Source organism: Melanostigma gelatinosum, assembly GCF_949748355.1.
Source record: "Melanostigma gelatinosum genome assembly, chromosome: 21".
Lineage (NCBI taxonomy): Eukaryota > Metazoa > Chordata > Actinopteri > Perciformes > Zoarcidae > Melanostigma > Melanostigma gelatinosum.
The window spans coordinates 4,595,965-4,613,775 of NC_136654.1; the positions used below are offsets into that span (position 1 = coordinate 4,595,965).

At 45.2% G+C, this 17,811-nt stretch overlaps 1 protein-coding gene across 1 annotated transcript in view; it reads left to right on the top strand.

Annotated features, from left to right (window-relative positions):
• snx29 (sorting nexin 29) overlaps positions 1 to 17,811 on the top strand; it is a 93,947-nt gene that overhangs the window by 7,654 nt on the left and 68,482 nt on the right. Inside the window, exons 10-14 of the mRNA XM_079292902.1 lie at positions 215 to 311; positions 463 to 545; positions 4,178 to 4,241; positions 4,908 to 5,036; positions 13,570 to 13,655. Coding sequence (XP_079149028.1) covers positions 215 to 311; positions 463 to 545; positions 4,178 to 4,241; positions 4,908 to 5,036; positions 13,570 to 13,655 — 459 coding nt within the window. The remainder of the gene's footprint in view (positions 1 to 214; positions 312 to 462; positions 546 to 4,177; positions 4,242 to 4,907; positions 5,037 to 13,569; positions 13,656 to 17,811) is intronic.

Genomic DNA, 17,811 nt, shown 5'->3' on the forward strand with positions numbered 1-17,811 from the left:
TTAAAATATGCATATAAATCAAGAGTTGTAATTTAAGTTGTACTGTGGCAGCTCTAAGAGCGCATTTTAAGATTCTGTGATGTTTGCGCGACTGTTTTTACTGCTGACCACAGCTGCTTATGGCTTCAGTTCCGGGATTGGATGCCAATAAGATGGAATCACGGGACTTTCTGTGTTCGTCTACACCTTCACTTTCACTTCTATTTGGTTTCAGTGAACTCTGTGGAGGACGCGGCTGCATTTCCTGCCCAGCGTGAGTCAACAGGCCGGGCGGGGAACTGTGAGAGCGGCAGATCGCCGCTAACGTTCAAGTAAGACGTCGTTTCAGGCTTGCTCTCATGTTGTGCCAATTATTTTCAGTTTAGGGCGAACTATTCGTCAGATTTAGCTACAGGACTAAACAAGTATTGCAAGTGCAGGCTCAGCTTTCTTTACAGAAATGAATTGTTAAATGTGTTGCAGTATGGAGTCCAGTCCACCGACGCAGTCTGCTCCACTCTCCGGTGTGCTGCCAACATCTGGTCTGCCAGAGTCCATGACAGTGGGTGAGTGTGTCTGCCTCTTACTGTTTCTCACTCACTGCTGCTCTTCTAGTTGGGTTTGTTACCAAACCGGTTTTGTGTTGTAAATCAGCATTTTATGCCACAAGTGAGCTCGCACAAGACAGCCGAACAGTGTCTCTGCACAGGACTTCACACACAGACATCACCTCGACCGGGGACACTAGATTTGTTACATGTTATGAGATATTTTGACTCGCTTTGTAAAGATTTAGCATTTTTTCCAATGAAAGTTCTACAAGCCAACGAGGTTGATTCATGTTCTTATGGATAACGGCGGTGGTGCAATTTACAAACAAGGACGTGTCGGGAGTGACACTGTTGTGACTTAAAGGATTCAATAACGTCTCTCACTCCTTTGAGATTAGGGCCTATTAGGTGAAGTTCCTTAATATCTTTGTCGCGCCAAGGATTAATGACATGAAAATTATTATTTTCCAACATGACAGCAAGAATCACATCTGTCGAATCGTCGGCTCCTCTTGAGGCTTTGTCAGAAGGCAATCTCATCTTGGAGTTTATTCCCAAGAAGTTTGTGATGATGATGAATCCTGTGGAAGTCCTGCCACGTCTTTGTCTGGAAGTCTCCCCAGCAGCTGTCGTCTGCAGCAAATTCAATCAAATTCAATCAGACTGTCTGTTATTTTCAAACCTCGTTGTTTTTCCGTGTGCTTAAAGTGATCTAATTGCGACGAGCGATGGTGCCTTTCCGTTCCACAACATTTCCATAATGCAAAAACGATCCACCAGGTGGCACTGTTGGTCCAGTCAGATCGTGTGCATGCCTGCCATTGACGGCAGCTGTGCGATTTTAGATGTGCATTAAACACACAGTGATGAGCACTTTAATGTGTGCGCGACTCACAGCACACAAGGATTTTGGGGTTGGTGTTTTCTGCTCGGGGCCCTGGAGCTAATCAGACCACAAGACTCTCACACTGATGCTTATGTGATACCTTGGATTCTGTGCGCGTGTGTGTGTGAGTAAGTGACAGAGCTAGGGGAGGAAAGGTGACCAGAGCTGCCTGTAAGGGCTGGATTGAGCCGTCGTCCAATCGATTAGCCCTGAGTTAGAGGAGGTCGCAGGGTCAGGGAAAGAGCTAGTGGGAGCGATAAGAAGAATCTCAACGTCTCTGTTGTGTATGCAGAGAAAATAGACTTTGAGATAACGATGTAAAACAGCAGACCAGTTGAAAGTCAAATCCACCCTGAAATACTGTGACATTGCTGTAAAGTCAGGTTTTTTTTTGTGTCGGTCTCTCACAATCAAAGAGCAAACGGCTCCTTTCCAGACTCGCTGACATCCAACAGTGTCACAGGAAGAAAGGCATCGCGGCAGAGTTACCGATTTCCATGCCTACCGTCGGCTCAATAGACCAGAATGCAACGCAGCCAAAACCGATTTTTGCATTTTGAGCAAATGGCCGTGACTTTTTCTCGACTGGTAAATAAAGAAAACCTCTCTCTCTCGCTCTCTCTATTGATTAATATTGTTGATTAAGTCATAAATGACAATGAGCAGTTGATTGTGCATGGGCATAAGAGTAATAAGACCTTCTATGAAGAGGACAATACATTGTGTGTGTGTGTGTGTACACTCGGTGCTTCAGATTGGTACAACTGTTAATGGCAGTTTGCCCTTTTTTTTGTGATTACGGCTTTGTTCACACACGCAGTCGAATACAAAGCGTGCTGGAGCGAGTATGGAGTCTATAATTCACAAGACACCTCGATTACATGGCCTAGCTCTCTGCTAATGCATCTATTATTGTAACAATTGAGCAAGAGCGTGTAGGCTCCGGTGGACACACACACACACACACACACACACAATCTCTTCCATATGTGTATATACGTTCTTGTGCTGTAATTTGCCCGTGCACGTCTGCAACGACGGAAGGGCGTCCGCTCCGCTTGAAGTCCCTAATGGCTCAGTCTGCACTCTGTTCTTCATCACACTCTTCATCACACTCTTCTTTCTCTCTCCTCCTCCTCCTGCTCCTCCTCCCCCCCCCCCCCCCCCAACCAGGCTCCTAGCTCGGGGCTGGAGGAGACCTACTTGTGTCTGGAGCTACATCGACACCCTACATTAGTTATGAGAATAGTTGTGGTCTCTGCATGTTGTGTGTGTGTGTGATGGTGGAATGCAAAGTGCAGGGTAGATTAACTCCTTGTTCCATGGTTGTTATTTTTGGAAGTCCTGGTAGCAGCCTAGTTAGGGGCTTTGAAACCTTCATGTGCACCTCCCAGCGTAACTATGGAGACGAGTCACTGTACCGCCACACAGCCCGCCCCAAATCTGTCCTTTAATGGAGATTAACATCAGCCAGCAGCTGACTGCTAGCAGACTTTGGCTGCAGCTGATACAGTTGAACTGGGAAGGATACTGAAGACTTCAGAGTCAAGTTGCTGCTCTTTGATGATTTCTTCAAATTTGCAGAGCAAATGTTCCTTCAGCATATGTTCTTTCCCGATTCCTATACCTCAACTTGTGTATCGGCCGATACCGAGTAGTGCGTTAGAAGCATAAAACAAGTGAACAATTCCCTCTGTAATGTCTAGTCTCATTCAAACAGCTGCATTTATTCAAGTTTCTCACCAACAACAAAATATTTACATTTGAAGACGTCATAATTTACCTTTGCCTGATACTCTGTTTCACTGAATGGATTGCTGGTGAAGCAAATTTGAAGTACTCAGCATTTTTATTCTCAGGTTTGCAAATAAAAACGTCATTTAATATCATCGTGTGATGCAAAAACTCGCCAAACGGATACGAGTGCTGCACATAATGTGCGTCGTCAGTAAAACACAATTCAATCACTTGACGACACCGTTTGGGTTTATTATTCGCAAAAATTCCAGTGTTTTCAAAACGACTTACCCCCCCCTGTGTAAAGCCAGAGCACCTTACAAGATCTCAGCACCGCGTCGGTGAAATATCAGAAACCATTACACCCGGAAATTGTTTTGGGTGACAGCTCTGTTACATGGACAAATTTGAGATTAGTATTTTATTTTGCAGCAGTCAAGAGAGGAACTTCCATTAAATCAGAGGTGGATGTGACGGCCCATAATGTGTTATTAAGGGCAAACATCAGCTGAATATATCAGTGAATTCACAGGAGGGCTTTGCTACTTTGGCTGTTAACACAATAATAAATGTCTGGTTTTGAGGCGTATGAGCCAGAACGGCCAAAGAAGACGACGGTTTCCTCGTGCTCGACTGTATGATCAGTTGATTTGTTCATTGTTGGGAGTTTGGTTTCATATTTTCTTGATAGTTTAATGCGAACAGTAGCCAGTGTTTGTCTTCCCCGGCATTCAGCTGGTGTCGGTTTCTTTCTGCCTTCAGTAATAAAAGTGTTCTCTGTGAGTGAAACAGATATCACTGTGTGTAACTTCTGTCAGCTGGAAAAAAAGAAGTAAAAACCGGATTTTTATCAAAGCAGTTCATCACAAGGACGGAACACAAAGTGCAGCATTAAAAAGTGGGATTCTGTCATTTCTACATTTGAGAACGGTGGAGTATTAGTTTATGCATATTGCTGTGTGTAGCGACCGCGTGTGTTTTGTGCATCGGAGGTAGTTTGACTGAAATCTGTTCTCATCTGCAGTGGAGCTGCGTCAGGCCATTGTGGCCATGATGAACAGGAAGGACGAGCTGGAGGAACAAAACACGTACGTTTGGATGTGTTCTCCTTATCTGCTGCTCGCAAACCTCCACACACACACACGCACGCACACTGGAGGGAGACATCAAATGACCTTTCTGTATAAATTGTGTCGGCTTGTTTTGTTTTTATCCCGAGACAAGAGGGGCTTTTTTGTGCCAACTTCGGGGGCTCGAGACTGTTTTGTTGTGTTTTTTGTTTTGAGCATTAAGCCACCAGAGACTTTTGTGATTTACGCAAATTAACAACTGCTGTGCAAACTGCAAAGCACACAGTTCAGTAAGAGTCTGTTGTAATGACCAAAAAAACACAGCATTATGTTTATACACCTTTGCAATTAATCCTAAATGAATGCGAATCTTCTGCCAAGCCGTATTTAGGTCTTTATGATAAACTGTGATTCGTATTTGTACTTGGGGCATTAAGATGACAGCGATGCAATCACAGATGGCTGTTGATTAAGTGTTTTGTGTCGGAGCAGAGTGTGACTGCAATTAAATAAGCTTAATAATGTTTATCCCATCCTCCTGTTTATGAAAATAGCATTACCGGAATGTCAACATTTAGCACGTCTGAATATATATGGAGGATCAGGTCTTCACAAGATGTATCGACCTGAGGGTAAACGGGACAGAAACGCACGGGTCCGTGATCTGCTTCATGTGTTCGACAGGTCTCTTCGCAGCCTGCTGGATGGGGAGATGGAGCACTCGGCAGGCCTGAGGCAGGAAACCGATTTACTGAAGAGGAAGCTGGCAGAGCTGGAGGAGAGACACACAGCCAAGGTCCAGGCTCTGGCCAGGTAAGAAACAGCTGGGACGTCTGCAGAACGTCCATCAATGATGTCATTTCAGCTGGCAGTATGTCAAAAAAACAAAAAGAAATGCCAAGAAAAGCAGAGGTGAGCCGTTTGGTCAACTGATCAATTCAACTATAAAATCGATACTATAGAATAACGATATAATGTATCATCTCGTAAGCTATTTGCAAGCTAAAATTCCCCAAAACCACGGTCTTCTGCATCCCAAATATCGCAGCGTCCGAAATGGATCCAAGTAGGTCACTAGCGAGCCGTCGCGCTTCTTTGTGAAGTAGCGATCGGGGAGGTGCTAGCAGACAGTGAGGCGTCAGCAGGAGCTAGCAAACCGTCAGCAAGTCGGCAATATTTTAAACTGGAAAATCCCACGAATAAAATGGCGACGTGTACAGTACAAGGCTTTAGTTTCAAGGGGTGTTCATGTTTTGCACGTTTTTAAGATCACGTCACCGGTTTAGGAGTACACAGCTGGTCAAGATAGAAATAATATATATTTTTTTTGGTTTTAACACACTGGTTTCGAATCTGCTGATACTTAAGTTCAGGTGTTAGAATCTATATCGGGAAGCCTTTGAAGCTTCTCTCTATTCATGGTGAAAGTGGTCGGCTGTCAAAACAACGTTTTCCCTTTCAGACCGAATTGTAGAGTGCTGCGTTTCCGTCGGTCAATCGCACTCTTTTATCCCAGTAAGCGACCTCCTACCGCTTCCCTCTAAATGAGTTGAGTCACCTCAGCATTTACAATCGATCGCCCGTATGCCAGAAGTCCTCAGTCGAGCCCTGAGCCCTTTAAATAGAGGGTTACTCATCCCTCAGCCATCTAAACGGAAGGACGCAGCAAGTGTGCAGTCACATAGTGGCCTCCTACAGTAAGTCAAGCCACCAGCTGGGATTGATCGAGTGTGTAGGGGCCGCCAAAGCTTATGGCGAGGACGGTGCAGTTGCTTGGGGGGGGGGGGGTGTGTGCTTGTCCGCCGCGGCCAACAAAACGCACACACTCGAAGACACACAAAAGCCTCTTCTACAGTCCGCCGCTTCAATCTCAAGTGCTGCTTTTTCCTTCTCAGCCAATGTCTCGATCAATAGCGGCTATAAATACCCCTGAAGGAGCAGCTAGCCGCTGAATGAGGGCTGGAGAAGCTGTCTGCCTCAATCAGTGGAAGAGGCTACTTGCGCCGGTTTGCCATGAATCCCACAGTTCTTTGTGATTCACTCGCACTCTGGGGGGGGGGGGGATCGGAAGTCAGTAAGCAAGCCTGACGTGAAATCTGACACTGAACTGTAACACGTCACCCGTTGAAGGGACAGTCGGCGCGCTCGTCGACGGACCGCCAGCTGAGTTGAGTTAATTGCGGTTCCTAGTAGTAGTACAGTAGAGCAGCAAGGAAGTGGTGTGTGTGTGTGTGTGTGTGTGTGTCTTGAGGCCCGGCTGTATATGGGGGTGGCAGAGGATGAGCGAGTCGCCACAGATAGATTTTCGGCTGACGTAGACTCCGGCATGAAGGGGAGTGGGCTAAAATGAGCCCGCTGCTCACTTACTGAGTTACTCACACACACAAAACACTCAGATGTACTGCAGGACCCTTACTCACACAGGCCTCCAAATATAACGTGGAAATGTAACGCAGTGACACATAGCAGCCCACATCCTCACCCTCAACGCCTACCAGACTGCAGGAATCCGAGCGCACGTGTAACAGATGTACGTTTGCGTGCACGAGGCGCGTCAAATCGCCTCCGGAGGAACTCCACTGGTGGCAACAGCGAAGATCACAATATTATCGATCAGTGTTGTGACAGACGTTAGCGGGTCTCTCTTAATGCCTTCGTAATATACAGTATTAACACACATTCTGACAGACCAATCATTGGTCATGTGACAATGATGACTCAGCTAGTAGACATTTGGTGGTCATTTTACTCTGCGGCTGCAACACTGAGGGAAGGAAAGAAAATTCAAATGCAATGCAATTCTTTGCAAACATTTCAGCTGTCAGGAAATGCATTTTCTGACAAATAAATGTCACTGTGTAATATAATATAATGTAATATAAATGTAATATATTCAAGAAAAATGTATGTGTGTGTGTATATATATATATATATATATATATGCAAATATTATCTCACAAAACACATGGAAATTGAGCTTTTAGAAAATGACAATTTAAAGGCAATTTCATTTTGAGTGGGTCTCAGATCCGTTTGTTTATTTTGCACAATATGTACAAGACATGCACACACACACACACACAGAGGCGATTTGATACAAATCGTTCAGCCCTACTTCAGGTTTAAATTGAAATATGTTATGATAACCAAAATCCCACTCGATATCTGTCCTCGCTTCTCAGAACCTTCACCACACGGCGCCTTTTATTTAGTTACTATCACTGCTAATTATAACGGGCATTAAGTTGTTAAAAACTGTGGCTTTTAAAATAGATGTCACAAACCACGCGCACACACATGTTTACGTCACATCACTTTTGGGGACATTAAATAGTCTTGTGCCCCTTTTTCGATGTCAGTTGGCAGAGCAGACAGCAGGCCTCTGGCAGCAGCGAGACGGGAAAGCGGCCAGTCGAGTGGGCTCGGTCCGGGAAGTGGTACCTCATCACTGGAAGAGGGGGCGGTTGGACAGGAGCAGATGCCTTTTTCTTAGCTGGCTGAGCTGCCGTCTTTTCTCCAGGCAGTCTGGTACAGCTGATCTAAGAAGTGGCAGAGAGAGCGGCTGTGAAGTTTGCCCAGTTTACTTGTTAGTTTACTTGTTGGGAGTGTTTAGGCTCACTGTTTTCCTTCTTTGGGAAGTCAATTATGTCACTCTGCCCGGGGGGAGGGGCTATGTATGTGTGTGTATATATGTATGTGTATATACTTGGAGTTTTCTTTTTCAGAAGAGGCTGAGCAGTAAATTGCTCTCAGGAGCATTACCCAGCGACTGAGCTGTCTGTCTGTGAAGGCGGCTTTGCACCTCTCATTTACTACTTTCAAACAAAACCAGATCACACCCGAAGAACAGCCAATTCAGCTGTGTTTATTGCACATTAAGACGACTAGCGAGCACAGGGATAATAAAGGAGAGTGGGGGGGGGGCTACGAGAGAGAGAGCAAAAACCCCACCCCAGGGCTTCTCTCAACTTGAGTAATTACTGGGTGTAGTTTTTAAATTTCAGCTTCCCTCCTGAGATGCCTGTTTTTGCTCCTTAAGAGAAGATTCTACATCCATCCTCTCTTTCTCATAGCCTCTTACACGATTTGCTTTATTCAAAACACACGTACAAACTTTACAGACTGACTTTCCCTCTTTCACAGAAAGTATTTACAATGTCTTTATCTGGCAAACGCACACACACTGTTTCCTGCTCTTGCAGTAACAATTTCTTTAAATATATCTCCAAGGCACACTCGCTGCTTTTTTCTTCTGCAACACAAACACTCTTCTAAATCTCCTCCTGCACGTCTTTCCCCGCTCGTCTCTCGCATGGAAGAAGATGAGCTGACGTCAACATTAGCCAACGTAGTTAATAGGCTTCTCCTCTGAGCATTGATTCACACACAAACAATATTTCTGGGTCAGACTATTGCCCTTAATGAGAAAGGGGGTTTGTGTCTGGTCCCACATCAGCCGGACAAAGGATGCAGTTTTAGCAGCAGAGATGCTGAGCAAGTTCTTGACTTTGGACACACTCATTTAAAACTTTACCGTCCCTTAAGGCAGAGAAGACACTTAAAGTTTCAGATGACTTCCAAACACATTTCCAGCGTACCAACATTCAGTCGAAGCAAAGCACCAAACGGCTTAATGGATCCCTCTCAATTGGAAAGCATTAACAGAGCCCGAGCTGCAGTTCCTTGCAGCAGTTTTAAGGACGAAAAGGTTGTGCGATGTTGTCACTCCCAGGGGGCTTAGTACTTTAGATTAGTTTGGTATCCATCATTTACCTTCTACCCTGTGGGTCTGAGTGACGGTTGTCCACTAAACTGAGTTGGCAGTGATGAACTCGCCAAGAGGCGTTGAGGGAGTGAATGCAACACGGAAGTCTCGGCCGAAGCGGGTCTTTAACAGCGTGCGGCTTTTCAAATGGTTTGATACAATTCAAACGCTGGTAGTTTACTCACTGGCTAAAATATATAAAGCCACAATTTGCGACATTATCGGTAATGTTTTCCTTCACCGTGGAGAAATTCAGTCACTTATACGGTCCACATAAAAGTAGTGCTGAAGCATTTAACCGATTGCTGGTTCTCAACCTGAGGGGCAGGGCTGTTGTCACAACATGATGAATAAGATGGGACAGAAGAAGAAAAATAAACATTTTATCACAAAATGATAATCTAGCCATGCTAGCAGACAGTTGGTCGGTTCATCTCTTTTGTCCTATTGGATTGGCTGCCGATAAAATGCCAATGCATTCAAATGTCTCAACATCTGCAAGATGGATTGGCACAACCTTTTCTACACACATTCATGGTCTCCAGACGATGTATCTTCAGAGCTTTGAAGATCCCTTGACTTTTACTGTAGCGCCACCATGAGGTTGACATTTTCCATTGGAAGTGCAGCCTCAAAGAGCGACTAGCCAGGCTGCAGACTCTTAGTCTTTTACATCTTCAGACCTCTACAGACTATTAAAACGAGCGCTAGTTAAACTGCTCAAGGTTGCAAGCCAACAGATTAATCAATTCGTTTATCAACATCAAGCAGCCCTACAGGGAAGTGTCAAATTAAGTCATTGAGAGAAACAGCCTGTGACTTTGAGCCTCGGACAGATACTTCATGTGGAGGAAGGCATGTATTTTCCCCGAGCAATAAACAGAAGCTTACAACATTCATGGGGAAAATAAAAGAGAAAGTTAGAGAAGTGGATGTCTGGAGGTGGACAGTTTCCTTGTCGGTAATGAGCAGGTGAATCGCTCTTTGGGGGGGAAACGAGGAATTCTGTGTTTGATGTAACGCGTGGCAGCATGAACTTCTGAACGACCCGGAGGGAAGCCGCTCCGACGCAGACAGGACACAGAGAGTGTGTTTTAAGCCTCCGGGTTGTGTTTTATCAGTTTGCTCCGAAATTGGATTTGAAAAGGTACCGAGCAGGTAAAGGCTGTTCGTTGGAGCGACGCGCCCTCATAACCTGCGGCACACTCGCTCATTTACATGGTCCCGCTCACAAGCAATATCAGCAGCCTCTGCACACTAACTCCAAATTTCCCCGAAGACAGCTTATATTGTGGATGCGCGTCAAACCGTAGGTGTGGTCTACACCTGTGTCAGGATTCTGTTTTGTTCCGTCTCCATCATCTGATGTCATGAGGTGGTAAACTGAGAACATGCGTGTGTCTCAATGCAAGGAGCCACACAGATGGTTCAACTTCGGGCTACTCAAGTGTTAATATTGTACACGTTGGTAGAAAGTCCAGGTAAAAAGGTATTTAATGACTCGGCATTGGAATCAACAATCAAACCAGACTTATTAATATCAAGACCAAAACGGCTTTGAGCCTTTTCCTGTTTAAACATTCCTTCTGTGTTTCATATCAAGCGGAGTTTTCTGTCTTCACTTTTGCAAAAGAGAGCAAGCGCATTGAAAACACTTTAATTGCATCGGAGCGATCAATAATTCAGCAAACTGTTCATTACCAGGCTGTTGTAACCTGAAATGGTCGTGTTTGTTTCTTCAGAGAATCCTTTATTCATAGAAATAAGGGTTGGTGTGAATAAGTGATTCTCTGAACAAAGAAGAACAAACGGTATTCTTTTTGATTAGCTGAAGTCTGGCAGCGTCTTCCATTGTGGTGCGCCATTAGAGCTGTTGACAGTATGCAGTTACATAATGGATTGGAGGCCTTTCAGCAGGTTTGAAAGGGCTCACGGTACATCGTCAGTGTGTTGACGTGTTGGACCCATTCCTTTAAAGGTTACTAGAAACATTTAAGCATTTGAACCTCAGGCGCAACACAGCACTGCGGTGTTGTGAACACATAATTATTCTAATAAAAGTGGTGTGAAATTCAGCGTCAAAGGTAATTATATGGAAAATAACAGCAAGACGAATTAATAATAACGTGTAGTTAATAACGTCAATGATGTGACCCAGCTCGGGCGTCCCGGTCCAGACCCCTCGTTACTGTTGTAACGCCTCTTCCTGCTGTGAAGGTCTTTAAGCCTACCGTAAAAAACCTATTCTTGAACGTCAGACTATTTTACATACGCAGCAAACACGGAGCAACATTAGCATGCTTTTTGAGTTGTGTTTAAGTTGTGCGTAAGGCCAACATTTTGTCTCCTTGTAGCTCCGTTTTTGGTCTCCACCAACTCCTGAGGGAAATATTTGGCTCTTACGCAACTAATGGCGTCGCCATGTGTATGACGACTTTGTCCATCTGCTGGTTGGCGCTGACATTGTCGCCAGAATGGACAGTTGTCAACCCAGTTGGACGACAGTTTATTTGATTTGGCCGGTTAAAATGGTATTCGATGGCTTGGGATAATTTGGGCTACTTTATGTAACATTTGGGCATTTCCCCAAATTATTAGGCTGTATTTCACTGAGTGTGTCCCTCCTTTTCTCCAGTTATTATCATTTAGGCTCACGGATATGACGGGCCAAACCAAATAAACAAGTTTATGAAGTTTAATACAACTTATTTTTCAAATGATTATTCGTTAAGCTCTGTGATCTGTGTTATTTAAAGGACGATTAGGTTTGCTCATAAAACGGAAGACAAGGGACAGAACTTCACAGATGGATACACACTAAGTGTATTAAACACTAGGGCTGCCCCCTCTTAGTTGGTTCATCGTTTAATCGGTCGTTTTTGGTCTTAAGTCGAAGATTTCTGTCGTTAACTCGTTGTTTTTTTATGCTTTTTTTCCATGCTGAAGGACTTATTTCCGAGAAATTTATGAGCAGATCTCTGGTGAACACAAGATTCAAAGTGGTGCTTTTGTGTGATTCTTTGTGGAGAAACTCTGTTACAGATCTGTCATCTGAAGACTGATTGGACAAACGAGCTGAAGTAATTGAGGTATCAACAGGTAGCAAAAGCTCTACATTTGCTAAAAGTACTTTTTATTCACCCGAGTGTCTCTGGTAGTATCCGTGACACTTCACTGTAACAACGGACCCATTGTCGGTGAAATGAGACGAGTCAGAATGTCTGCGTATCTCCCAGAGCCCTTACACAAACGGGCACACCCGGCGCAAGCGGCGCGTATTCGCTATAATTGAATCGGGCTGGAACAGCGTCTGGGCTGCGGGTGGTTCTGATAACGGCGACGGGGACGGCTCCTCGGAGAGCTCGTCGTGTGGATTCGGGAGGTCTCCAGGCAGGTACCTCTTTTGTTGTTGCGGGGGGGAATGAGGGCTGATAAGCAGGGCACCAGAAATCAGCCGTGGAGAATGATGGGGGGGGGGCAGGGGCAGAGAGCAAGACAAAGGCTGTTAAATTTAACTGCCAAGGGCATAAAGGCGCACTCCAACTCTGATTGATTTCCTCCCCAAAGTCGATGATGTTCAACCGGTTATGGCTTGTAAAGAGACTGCCTCTTTCTTTATCACTCCCTCTGTATTTGCATCCTCATCTGCAGTCACACACACACACACACACACACGCGCCACTGCTCTGAGCGATGCTAATGTTGGACTGTAGTTTAACTGGGCCATAACTCTGACCATTAACCGGCTCCTTCTGCCCGAACTGTCTTTTTATCTGATGTGGCTGGATCACATTTAGAAGTGCTCTTCAAATGCATTTCTGAGATACTTCTTTCAAATACTTCTTTCAAAAGTAATTGGACGGGCAAACATAATTGTGAATATAATCTCTCCGTAGGCACAGCTACCAAATACTTATGGCCCTGACTGTATATTTCAGTCCACCAAGCAGCTGGTGTTGATGATCTGATCCTCAATGTATTTCTACCGGAGATTTCTGCCTCGTGCGGAAAAATCAGATTACAGTCGTCAAAGGTTCATGTTGATATCGAGTGTGAAGACTGGACTGACTGTTGTGGGTGGATTTAATTTAAAAAGCTCAGTCTGGCCACCTGGCTCTTACTCTCACTGTTCCACAGGTGAAAGATGTCACAGCAGGTTTCCCACTGTGTCCCTCCACTGCACGCTGTCATAAAACAGAGTCAACAACTTCCCGCTACCGGCTCGATGCAGCTCTCAGGGTTGTTGGACCGGAAAATAACCGTCGTCACTTTTGTGCATGATTGCATCTTTCCTGTGACAACCAGTCAGCAGACTGGTTGTCAGACTGGTTTTATTTTTTATTTTTTTTTATTTTTTCAAAATGCCCAAGTCTGAATCTAGTCTGTTTATGAATTACAGTAAGGATATTTGACATTAAAGTCATGCTATCAAAGAACTGCTTGCATAGAATGTAATGTCGTTATAGCCTCCTTACTGATAGTGCTCTCTGGTTTAACGCTGTGTGTGTGTGTGTGTGTGTGTGTGTGTGTGTGTGTGTGTGTGTGCGCGTGTGTGTGCGCGTGTGTGTGTGTCTGTTGCAGGGAGAATGAGGTCCTGAAGGTCCAGTTGAAGAAGTATGTGGGGGCGGTGCAGATGCTGAAGAGAGAGGGAAGCCAGGGCAATGATGGTAAACCACACGCACACACACACTGCATCATTATGACCTGATATTACATCTCATATCTGTGTCCCAGTCCATCTATTACGCTCTGAAACAGAAATGCTTATAGATGAGAAATAAGGTCATCAGTTCCCTACACAGATCAGTTCAGATGTGTTTCTCAGGGGCTCAGATGACCGACCTGCCTTTTCTTCACGGCGCAAAGCCCTTCTCACATTCCGACTCTACCTTCTTTTTTTTGTTTGTTTTTGGGGCAGATTTGATAACTTTGACTTTGTTTTCCGTGTTGCCGGGGGGATGCAAGCGGTGCTCTGTGTAAAGACTGGTGAGATAAGCTCCCGCTGTATCAAAGGCAAATAAACTGAACAAGGCAGATTATAGAGGGCCACATAATGGCTAATTGCATTTTGGGGGATAGAAGGGAGAGCGGTTTATCTGTGACACCCCGGAGGGTTTTTGTGTTTGTGAGTTTCTCTTGTATGTTTTTGTTGGAGGTAAAGGGAGATGTAGAACTTTGTGATATCAAGTTAACGCCGTTTCATTTTATTAAAGAGGTCATGAGAACAAACCTTTGTGATATAAATCCGTTTAAGAACGCAGCGTAACTCCAGCTTGGTGTTTGTGTGATCCTGTTCTCATTTATTTAGTTAGGCGGAAGGAAGGAAGGAATTGTTTACTGCGACAGGACTTTTGTCAGAATTTCTATCTGATAAAAACACGGCAATGGAAATGGTGATTCCCTCGCACATATATTATCAGGAAATAGCCATCACCCAGCTCAACTGCACCGACTCAACGAACACGTTCTGGCTCTCCTCTTGTTCGTCATTTGCCACTCATTATTTCTCTGGCCCATGATGACTTATCATTTGTACCCTTTCCCCTCTCCGTCTTCACCCCTCCTTCATCCCTCTTGTCTTCCCCTTAAAAACCGCCGCTATCCCGACAGCCGTAGTAATTACCTCTCCACCGCGGCGTCTAAATGATTTCATCCTCCCTCGCCTCTGTCTTCTCCTGCTAATGATGTGCCTCGTTCCATCACACTTTGATGTTGACCACGCGGTCTGCTGGTGTGTGTGTGTGTGTGTTGGGAGTAGTGGAGGAGGAATAATATGTGAGCAGTTTAGGGGGAGCAAAAATCATATGTGGGGAAAAAAAAAAAGATGAGGATGAATGTATACACAAGCGCTCCTTTTTCATGTGCTGTCGGTATGCTTCCCCGTGATCATCTGAAACTCCTCCTGTCTAATGATGGCGCTGCAGACGTGATCTCTCCAACACTCCTCGGGCGCCGTCAGCCCCACTGACATCCCACAGAAGACGGTTCCTCCCTTCTACTGTTTCAGAGGAGTTTTTTTTTTTTTTTTAAATCACTATGAAGTGTGCGAGTCCTCTGCACACGTTATTATGATGCTGGTCGGAGGCCAGGGCCTTTTCAATACATTTCAGATATATTCTCCACAGTAATGCGATCTGACATTGACAGCGCAAGTTAGTTTTCACTTTGGTTTTCAAGCCTTTGTCATGCATACATACCCCCAAAAAGGCATTCCATCAACCAGATGCTGAACGTTTGCAGCCAGTTTCATCATGTTGCCGCGACACTCTGTCTCTCTCTGTTTGGGACCACATCCAAGTGAACATGGCAGCTCTCCTCTCGGGCTCTTGATGCAGTACGTCATTGGGAAATCGAGGGGTTCTAGTGGTGGCAGTCCGTCGACTTAAAGCTTTGGGAGATAATGTTTTTTTGTTTTTTTTTTGTTATATTTGTTGAAATAACTTCCCGAAAGCAACCAAAAAATATTAAAAACAAATCGGACATCGGTGGATGTTGCAGGTCCGTAATAAGCCCGTCCAATCGTTTTATTCGGCCTGAATGAAACGATTGGACGGCTACCTGCCTGGTAACTAGCCATCAGTACTATAATAGCCATGTACTTTACTGTCGGAATTATAATATTGGGGCGTTGGAGGGAGGCCTAAAGGGACGAGCTGTTGCCAACTTGCCGACTTTCTCACCAGGTTGGAGCTCGTGCTGCTATCATTGGAAAAGAGCTGCCGGCACTGGGCTGAGTTTTTTTTCTTGGTTGGATAATTGAGCATGGCGTGAGAAACACAGGACGGCGTGACTTGAGATATCGCGCTGTCGCCTGAAGCCCGTTGGTGCAGCGATAAGGAGGCCAGGTTTAGAAACGAGGGCATTGACTGGATAAGAAAGCAGCAGTTGCCTCAGAGCGCTGCCTCGTCCTCAGTGGAAGCTCCTTGTCTCTTGGGGCATACAGTTTCGAGGCGTTTCAGCCTCCCAGTGGGGAGGTTTAATGGCTGGCTGGTTGACCGGCTGCCATTCGACTGGCTGCTTTTCCCAGGGGACTGATTCCCCCGAGGGGATATACCGAACCTGGTAAACGGGGTTTCACCTCCTCCCTCTGACATGGCTGATCGCTCCAAGTGGTCGGCTGAAATTGGCCTGCTGTGCTGTGTGTGTATATATGTATGTATGTATATGTATATGTATGTATATGTATATATAAATAACAGATTGGCCTGCCAGTGGCGGGATAGAGATCAGGAGTTATTAAGCTGTTCAGTACTGGCTGGGCTTCGATAACGGGTCAGAGGGCGGTGAGTCTGGCTAGATGGAATTCCCTCTCCTCCATTTTCTTATCAAGAGCTCTGTGATAACTCCATTTCCTCTCATTTTTATCCGAACACTCCATTATTCCTTTAGATTAATGCTCCCTCTTGGAAAAACGGCAACGATGAGAAGCAGTGACCTCAAGATAAAAGTAAAGAAGAGGGAGCATTAGCTTTCTTTCAAACATTCCATTCATTATTTTTTGCCTTCAAATAATTTAAAAAGTTTCTCTCTTTCAAAGATATATATATTTCTGATTGACACTTATGTATAAATACATTTGAATTAAAGCCCCCCCCCCCCTCTCTCACCTGTGTTTTCCCCACCAGGATTAAATGCGAACAGTGACACACCTGCACTCTGATTAATTCTCCGCTTTGCCTGTCACTGTGTACGTGTTTAATCTATCCATAAATAAACCCGCCGCGGACAAGAGCTTATTCATCTCCAGTCAGGAAATGGATTACATGGCCGGTTCAAACCCAATAAGCTTCCCTCCGCTTCGCCTTGGTCTCTCCTGCAGCCCCGTGGACTAATGAGTGAATGAGAGGCATTTGTCATCGCTGCCTGCCCGAATCGGAGTGTGTAACTTATTCATTACACACACAGATCTGCGTTTATTGTCACTCCGTGCGCTCTGTTTTGCTCTTGCGGGGCCTCGGGGAGGTCAGACATCCTGGTGTGTGTGTGTGTGTGTGTGTGTGTGTGTGTGTGTGTGTGTGTGTGTGTATGTACGTACACACCTGCCTTGTGTATGTACAAAAGTTTGAAGGTGTGTTAGCATGTTAATAAAAACTTTGAATGTGTGTGGTTGGTGTCTCCTGTGGCTGTTAATCCAACAATGTTCTCTGTGTGTGTGTGTGTGTGTGTGTAGATGTGTGTTATAATGGAGGTGGATTTTCATTACTTAACTCATGAGTGTGTGTTCGGGAGTTAGTGCGAGAAAAGCAGGTCACAGTGGCGAGAGGGGGGGCATTATTAAGCTTGTGTGTAGGTTTGTGTTTTGTCAGGGCATATGTGTGCGCCTTCATGTACTCTATCAGTGTTAATTGTCATTTTGCGGACGAGTCGCATTGAGTGAGTGTGTGTGTGTGTGTGAGAGGCCTAAATTAAACTGTGCATTAGCGGCTGTAGGTGGGTACGAAGCTGTTGTAACTGGCGTGTAAGTGGTTTATGTTATGAGGTTATTTGCATCCCAGCAGGCTGACTGTAAAAGAGCAAACGATGAGTCATCCTCTATGTGAACTGAATTTAATTGTGCCCACACATTCAGCCGCAGATCACAACAGCCCGCATTGTTTAGCCTCGCAGGTCTTAGTCCAACAGATTGGGCGTGTTTACCAGCTCAAAGGTGCGAGGGGGGCTTTCATTTATTCAGCACAGGGCGGTCTGTTTGTGTGTCCACATGACGATGAATCCAGCAGGCCGTGTTTATTTACCTGGCACAAGAGAGATCGCATGTTGTTTGTCACCGGTGGTCGCCGCTCGATTGTCGGCCGCACGTGCGTCGGATTCTCGCATGTCTCG